The sequence below is a fragment of the Echinops telfairi genome, unplaced genomic scaffold (genome assembly GCF_000313985.2).
Source record: "Echinops telfairi isolate 266 unplaced genomic scaffold, ASM31398v2 ScPeMD7_12;HRSCAF=54, whole genome shotgun sequence".
NCBI lineage: Eukaryota > Metazoa > Chordata > Mammalia > Afrosoricida > Tenrecidae > Echinops > Echinops telfairi.
Genome location: NW_022103909.1, coordinates 4,154,860 through 4,163,494, shown reverse-complemented (window position 1 = coordinate 4,163,494; position 8,635 = coordinate 4,154,860). Strand labels below are relative to the sequence as shown.

The 8,635-nt window shown below is 40.4% G+C and overlaps 1 protein-coding gene across 1 annotated transcript in view; it reads left to right on the top strand.

The window, feature by feature from the left end:
• Nucleotides 1-8,635, top strand: part of SPATS2 (spermatogenesis associated serine rich 2) — a 139,200-nt gene that overhangs the window by 48,095 nt on the left and 82,470 nt on the right. Inside the window, exon 2 of the mRNA XM_013006956.2 lies at nt 193-437. Coding sequence (XP_012862410.2) covers nt 413-437 — 25 coding nt within the window. The 5' untranslated portion in view covers nt 193-412. The remainder of the gene's footprint in view (nt 1-192; nt 438-8,635) is intronic.

The following is an 8,635-nucleotide window of genomic DNA, read 5'->3' as shown; positions in this document are numbered from 1 at the left end:
TGACTGGCTCATCTCCTTCCCGAGACCCTTCTGTAAGGGGTGTCCCGTTACCTACAGATGGGCTTTGGGTCTCCTAGAGTAACTTTTTATAGTTTGTGTCTTTCTTTTTTTAAAGACAAAGCAAATATAGAACTTGTATCTCTTAAATGCAGCCATTATGTAATGGTGACTATGTTTGTGTTTTTCCTCCAGATTCTCCCTGGAAAAGAGACATGAATGTCTGCAATGATATTTCCTGACAAGAAGTTGATAGAAGAGAAGGGAAGGAAGTAACAGCTAGTAAGCAGAAATTGGACCAACTAGGATTTTGTATTTGTCACTTCCAACTAAGTCAGAGATACTATCAGCATTCAACCCAGACAAGGCAAAAGGATACTTTTCCTCTATAGTTTTTGAGATTAAAGATACTGCAATGTCCAGGAAACAAAGTCACAAGGGTAAGATTATATACGGCATACATTTTTAATTTTTAAAAGCCTTGTTTTGGAGCAATGGTTCTCAACTTTCCTGATGCCGTGACCCTTTCATACAGTTCCTCATGTTGTTGTGACCCCCCCAACCATAAAGTTATTTTCATTGCTACTTCGTAACTGTAATTTTGCTACTGTTAGGAACTGGATGACCCTTGTGAAAAGGTTGTATGACTCCCAAATGGGGCCACGGCCACAGGTTGAGAACCGCTGTTCTATGTATGAGTGTCATGCGGTTCTATTTTAAAACTTCTTTTAATGACTTGGAATAGTTTTACTTTACCTCACCTAGTGTTGTAGTTTTTCCTTTGTATTACATAGTAATTAATTTCAGAAGATTACAGAACACAACTTTCATTGTATCTTTAACTTTCTACGTTTTTTTTTTTGATATAAGATTACAGCTTTGACTAGACTACTAGAAAATCATAAAATTTCCAGGTGAGTCTGCAATGCAGTGCCCAATATTCATCTTAACAATTGCTTTTCAAATATTGGAAACTTTATTGAACCGAAGCGTACTTGCAGGAAAACCAAATTCATCTAGAAAGTGCACCTGTTGGAGATTAAGCGTATGTTGGGGTGATGGGTGAAGGAGGCTCGATAACCTACTGCAGGATATTCTTGATCCTGTGAGTTGACATCTCCTTGGAGACAGGAAATGGGGGAAGAGTGAATGTTTCCAGGTTTTGTGTCCTTTTTAAGCTTTAGCTTTCCTTCCAGGATTGTTGAAGTAAAATATAAGGTGTAGAGAGCCAGGAAATAAACAATACTGCCACAACTACTGTAAAAATCTGGAACATGTGTATTAAAAGACCCCCCCATACCTAGCTTGCTTCCCCGTGTGCCCCCCTCTCCCCCTTCCCCAGTCAGTCTTTAACGTCCCTGGAGGTAATCCCAAGTGTGGCTAGGGGTAAATGTTAACTGTCAGAAGCGGTAACCCAAAGCCAGATTCGGGAGTACACTGCAGAGATTACACTGCGATCTGACTTCCTCGTTCAGGTCCGTTCTCTGTCCGTTCTCTGTCCGTTCAGTGTCGCTGCATGGGGGCAGAACTGGGCGGGAAATTCAAAACTGCAAGTCTAAAAGAGACATTACACACACAAACAGTGATACAGTGTAACCTGTGAGGATTACATTGTATCAAAGCAAATCACCTCAGATTTGTCCCTAGATCAGTCTCCAGTGCCCTGCCTGCCCTTTTACTGTCATTTGGAAAAAATTTTGCCTGGAAATTTTTTGTCCATGGCATCAAAAAAGTGTCACTTTAGCACAAAAGGAGTTTTAGACCAGACAAATGACAGCGACAGTGACTTAGAATTACTCGCAGAATTGAGCGATAGCAGTTCATGAGGAAATTCATCATCTGACATTGACACTGATCAGATAAGTGACGACAGTAATGATTCCGCACCTGAACTCGGCGATGTGCGAACTTGGTGCTCTATTGTTTGCGGAACGGATCCGACAGCTCCCCCGAGATTCCCGTTGACTGGAGCACCTGGTGTGAAAGGAGACGTTGACCACAACGACCGTTTGGCGAACCTACAATTATTTCTGACCGATGAGGTCATTGAAAAAATTGTTCCGGAGACAAACCGGTACAAAGAGCAACAGTCCGCTACTCTGCTTCATAGGTTTTCACGAAGCAGAAAGTGGAACCAGTGACCAAAGATGACATTCAGAAATGTCTGGGCCTCATCATACTTCAGGGAGTGGTGGGGAAACCCTGCGGAGATGGTATTGGACCACCAATAAATTACTTGCAACTCCATTTTTCGGCACCGTCATGTCAGAATACAGATTTTCCCCGATTGTGAAATTTTTCACTTCACAAACAATGAAGAATTTGATGAAACTACTCATCCTGCACCAAAACTAAAGAAAATTTGGGAAGTATCTCAAATGATTGTAAAGAATTTTCAGCAGACTTATGTGCCAGAAAGAGACATCAGCATAGATGAAAGTTTAATGGCTTATAAGGGATGGATCAGCTGGATACAATAACACTGCATCAAAGAGAGCACGATTTGGCATAAAATCCTATATGCTCTGTGAATCGTCAACTGGCTACATTTGGAATTCGGTCATACACAGTGGAAAAGGCACAAAATGCAATCCAAAGTACAGCGACTATGGAATGGCAACATCTTCTGTTCTAACACTCATTGAGCCATTGCTAAATCAGGGCTATTGCGTTACAACTGTCATCTTTTATACATCCCCTGAACTTTATGAGTTTCTTATAAAAAACAAAACCGATGCCTATGGAACCGTCAGGGCTAACCGGCGTGACATGCCAGCAATATTTGGCAAGAAGAAGCTAAAAACGGGAGAAATGATTGCCTGGCAGAAAGGCAAGATGATGGCACTGCGATGGCGTGACAAGAAAGATGTGAGCCTGATGAGTACAGTTCATAGTACCGCAGCTGTTATGGAGCGCACGAAAGATGGGGAAGAAGTCATGAAGCCACAAGTAGTGATAGACTACAGTAAAACCAGGGGAGGTGTCCACAGAGCCGACCAAGCACTTACATTCTACCAGCAATGCGAAAACAGCAAACGAAATACTGCATACAAGAAGACAAAACCGTCAGGTATCTTCTCGAGCAATGCTTGTGGAATGCCTACATTTTGCACAGAGCAAAGAGTGACAAGCCTTTGGTTCATTCTGACTTCATTTGGAAAGTTGCTGAATGGATCTTTGTGAACCACCAGACACCATCAATGGCTGTGAATAGACCTGGAGATCGCGCTGTTGATGTCAACCCAGAACGCCTGACTGGTCGTCACTTCATGGACTATATCCCACCAACTGAAAAAAGTCAGCACCTACAAGGATGTGTGTGGTTTGTTGCTCAAAGCGAGCTGGCAGTGGACAGAGAATACGAAAGCAAGCCAGGTTCCATTGTCCTGATTGTGACGTCGGAGTTTGTGCAATCCCATGTTTCAAAATTTTTCACATCCAGGATTTTTATTGAATGCACCCTTGATGTTGTACTATTTTTGAAAAATTGCAGTGGCTTTTATATGATTGCATTGTTGAAAAAATTATATTATTTTTATAGTTATTATAATTCATGATTTTGTGTATTAAAGTTTATCATACCTGGAATGTCTACTAGAGAGATTAAAATGAGTAATTTCTTAAGAATTACAGGCCTACAATATAAAACAACAAATTTTATGCAAAACAATGTACCGCTTTGGGTACGATATTACTGACATAAATAAATCGCCAGGGAGGTTAAAATCATATGGTTTAAGTCAGAACAAAGCTATAATCCAGGTCTCCTGTTGAATATGAAGAAAATACTTTTAATTTTGATTTGACAATTTAAAATCTCAGTGATAAGAAAGTTATGTACCAGAGCTGCTTGTAATTTTTGAGAAGCCATAGTTTGATTGTGTGACAAATCTATATAAAGGAAACCTGAGAATGGTGACTGAACAGTAATTTTGGAAGGAAAATCCTGAGTAATACTTATTGACCCCACTTAAATCATGTGCCCACTCCCAAACCAATTGTTGTGGCCAGGGTGGTGGTGTTTTCTAATTTCTTAAATATTGAGGCCTTGGGTCATATGCCTACTCTTTTTAAACTTTTTATTGTGAATTGGGTGAAGGCTTACAGAGCAAATCCCTGTCATAAAACAGTCCATACACTTTATTTTATGTCATTGATTTTAATCATCACCTTGTAACCACTCATTCCACTTCCTCCATGTATTTCCTGTGTCCACTCCTCCTCCTCTCCTAATCCTTCTTGCTGTGTGAACTTTGTCCTTTGGCAAATGTTGCCCTGTGTGGCCACTCTTGAAGGTCGGGTTAGCATATCTGAAGGATGTGGAATGAGCTTCCCATGGGAAAGAAGGGTATTTTCTGTTACTAGAAAAAAGGGAGAGTAGAGGCCCCCTCAGGCACCTTTTAAGGATTTTGTGTATAAATAGGTTTGTTAATGTTCTTCAGTAGAAAATAGAAGTGGAACTGTTTTTTGGGGGTGCAGGTGGAAGTGGGGTGGAATTCCTTCATGGTACATGTAGAGGAGTACTGAAATGTTCTGTCCATTCATATATTTTTTAGCTTTTGTAATTCCATCTGTTCTAGACTATACTATCCAATATGATAGCCATGGCTGTTTAAGGTTCATTTAACTGAAATTAAATTTAGGAATATTTTCTCAGCCTCACTAGCCACATTTCTAGTGCTTAGTAGCCATACATGGCTAGTGGTTTTTGTTTTTGTACTAGACAGGACAAGTGTAAAGCATTTTAATCATTACAGAAAATACTATTGTATAGAGCTGAACTTGCTGTATTTAGGAAGGCAGGTAAGTATATACAATAGAAAAATTGTGTCACACCATGGGTATTATTTTTTAAATGAATACGCTTCTAGTTTGGAATTCTGTAATGTACCACACAAGTATAACTCAGTAATTTTTTTCTTCATTATGCTCTTTGTTTATTTAGCATATGCTCTAGGAAGTGACCCAGGTATTGTGCTAGGCCCTGGACTAGGGTGTCATTCAGCTCTCACTGAGCGCTGGTGGCATAGTAGTTACAAGTTGGGCTGCGATCCGAAAGGCCAGCAGTTTGAAACCACCAGCAGCTCCGAGGGAGAAAGACGACGGACCTTTTACTCCTGTGAAGAATTATTGTCATGGAGACCCACACGAGTTTTACCGTGTCCTACAGGGTCGCCATGAGTCAAAATTGACTCGATGGCAGTGAGTTTTCAGCTCACTATTTAAGTGTCATCTCCTTAGACAGACATTCCTTAGCCATGCTCCTCAAACTGTAGCCTCCTTTCCTCCACTATACACATGTGCAAGAGGTCTCTGTCATATATCCTGCTTATGTCTTTGGAATATGTCACTATGTAGAATTATCCTGTTGATGTTCTTATTTACTATTGATCACCTCCAACTAGACTGAAAAGTCTAGGAGAGCCACAATTTTCATCTGGCATGTTCATAGCTGTATCCCTAAAGCAGAGGCTAGTCCAGGTGTTCAATAACAAGGAATGTATGGTTCCTGCCTTTTGGAAGTTCTAGCTTTGATGGTGGAGGCAGATTATTGAGCACCATGTAGAAATGAAAGTGATAAATACTTCCAGAGGGCAAATAAATGGGATTGTAGAAGTATATAACCTAGTCAAGCCAGGGAGAGTGATTAGGGAAGAGTACTCTAGAACCAGATGTTAAATAGGATCAGAAGTTGTACTTGTGAGGGGCCAAAAGAAGTTTATTGTGGCTGGAGAATATAGTGAGAGAGGTCATCAAAGATAATGCTGCAGAGGTAAGCAGACCCCAGACCATCCTATAAACGACTGCCATTGAGTCTGTTCCAATTCGTAGTGGAACAGGGCTTGGCCATAGGGTTTTCTGAGGCAATACATCTGGATGGGCACAACCAACTTCATCTTTTTCCCATTGGTGGATTTTATTACCAATTCAGGCCTTCCTCAGACGGATACAGGGACAGAGACTGCATGAAAGTGAAAGGGGAAAGTTTTACTTTGGCTGCTCAAGCAAAGAACACGCTGGTACTAGAGTTGCCAAGGCAACCTCCCGAAAAAAGAGCATATGAGGTGTTTGTGTGTGTATCAGAACCAACTCAAGGGCACCTGACAACAGCATGATGTGTGTATACTACACCAAATCTGTGTTTCCAGCCGAGATCCCTGTACTGAGCTTTCCATCGTACTTCAGCTAAACTTCTCCATTTGAATTTCCCATCATCAGTTGAGACATTGGATCCAGTTGTGTCTGAAAGAAAGGCACATGTCCCAAACCGGACTCAATGTCTCTCCCAGCCCCAATAAGATCACCTCCTAGGTGCTCACACTTTGTGAATAGACCACCATCTGTGACACTAGAGCTGGTTCATACATGTACAGTTACACATGTATTTTTGTTTGTTTGATTGTTGGAGTCTTACAGTTTTAATATTAAAGGTGGCAAAATAACAGGCAAATTGTTTCTTTCATACTTTGGCGGAGTCTATATACCTACCGCCCAGTGTTTTTGGAGGCAATTTGGCAGTATCAGTTAGGTATACTGTGACTTAGTAGTTCTACTAAAGGGAATGTGACCTGCAAAAATACATGTGTAGCTGTACATGTATGCAAATGTAATAACATATTTCTTAAGGAGTCCTGGTGTGCAGTGTTTAAATTCTCAATGGAAAGAACAGCAGTTCGAATCCACCAGCTCCCTGTGAAGATAGGTGCGGCAGTCTGTTCCAGTCCAGGTTTGCTGGTGAAAAGGAGTAAATAAAGAGAAGTAGGTAGAAAGGTAGCTTTTCTTCTGTCATCCGAGAGCTGTGTTTGCCAATGGGGCTGCTGTGAAGGGAGAGGCTGGAAATGCTGAGCGTTTGATAGAGCGTGTGTGTGTTTTTAAAGATAGAACAGGTGAAACTTAAGAGCATCCTTGAATATGAGCCTTTGGCAGGAAATACACTCCCCTGATGGCTGCGCTGACAGGTGCAGCCCCAGGTAGTCTTATAGATTTGGTAATAGGGAATGGATGGTATTGTTGGTAACAGGAAATGGATGGTATTGTCGTCCTTCCAGTGACTTAGTTTTTCTTTGGGTTATAGTTGAAGTCATGAATTGAAAATGTGGGAATAGAGGACAATTGTATGTTTGAGAATCGTAGAAAAGATATAAGATAGTTGCCGTAGTCAGATTGAGTTAGAGAACTTTATAAGACCAGGCATTGTGGAGGGCTCAGTCTAGAGACTGAGCAATAACACACTTGGGGTTCTGTGAGACTGGCCCTGAGAGAGTGAAGGGGAGGCACGGCGGAGAGAAAATGAGGTCAGAGCATGGTGAGCACTATCAAGCCGATGGGTTTGGACTTGTATTCCAGGAATTGGGAAGATGAGGGCATTTGTGAAGAGAGGAAGAAGGACTTGCTGGAATCCATGACTTGTGAGAGAAGGAAGCGGGGGCAGGCGGCAAAGCATTAGAGATTACTTAGGTTAGGAGTAGGCAAACTTTTTATTTCAGGTGCTATGGACCATAGGGTCTCAGTCACAACTATTGAAATTAGCAAGCAGCCATAAACAGTATGTAGACCAAATAAAACATTGTTTGAAAAAGCAGATGGCAGACCAGATTTAGCCCTCTAACTGTAGTTTGCCAGCATCTTGGCTATGTATGAGGTAATAGAGAAGAGAGCTTTAATCTCTGGGACTCAGACAAGAACAAGAGGAAACAGAGACAAATATTTACAGGAGAATAATAATTTTGAGGAGCATCCTAAAGTATTTGAAATACAAGAAACACTGTTTATGGTTATGGAAAATTTGACAACAGATACTAGTGTTAGTTACACCGCATCATTAATGTAATTACCATCACGAAATTGAGCATGTGAAAAACCTTGACCTGGCAAATGTTGCATTTTATACATACATATATCTTGTAAATTTGTTATTTGGTGAAGTATTTAGTGGAATTTAACTTAATGGCTTACTTTAAAAAAAATAATCATCTTATTGGGGGGGGGGCTAATGGCTTACATTTAAGTTAAGTTCAACCTCAATAAAATCCAAGCCTTTTAACCAATACCTAGCAAACAAAAGTTAGACTGCTATGTACTGGCCCACACTGGTGTGGGTCTTTGAGTTGGAGAGTTTTAGAAATGGAGTCTTAGAAACTCTTGAAATTATCTAAGCTCATTTTAAAAAGTTTTACGGAGGTATGATGTAAATAACGTAATACTGACCCATTGTAAGTGTACAGTTTGGGGTAAATTATTTGGGGTAAATGTATGTAATTGTGCAACTATCACCACAGTCTAATTTTAAAACACTTTTCTCACAGAGAAAGTTACCTTTTGCCAGTTTGCAGCTGTTCCTGCTTCCACCCCAGGGATCACTGATCTACTTTCCATCTCTTTAGTTTTCGTTTTTCTAGAAATTGGATATAAGCAGCAAAATATACATAATCATGTGAGCCAGACATTTTTCACTTCGTATCATGTTGTTTGTTCCTGCATATCACAAAATAGGATTGTAGTCATACATGTTTTGTTGTATTGACTTGTTCTAGACATCTCTTATAAGTGGACTAATGCAATATATTTCCCTTTGTGTCTGACTTACTTCACTTAACATAATGTTTCCAAGGTTCATTTAGATAGTACCATGTATTTC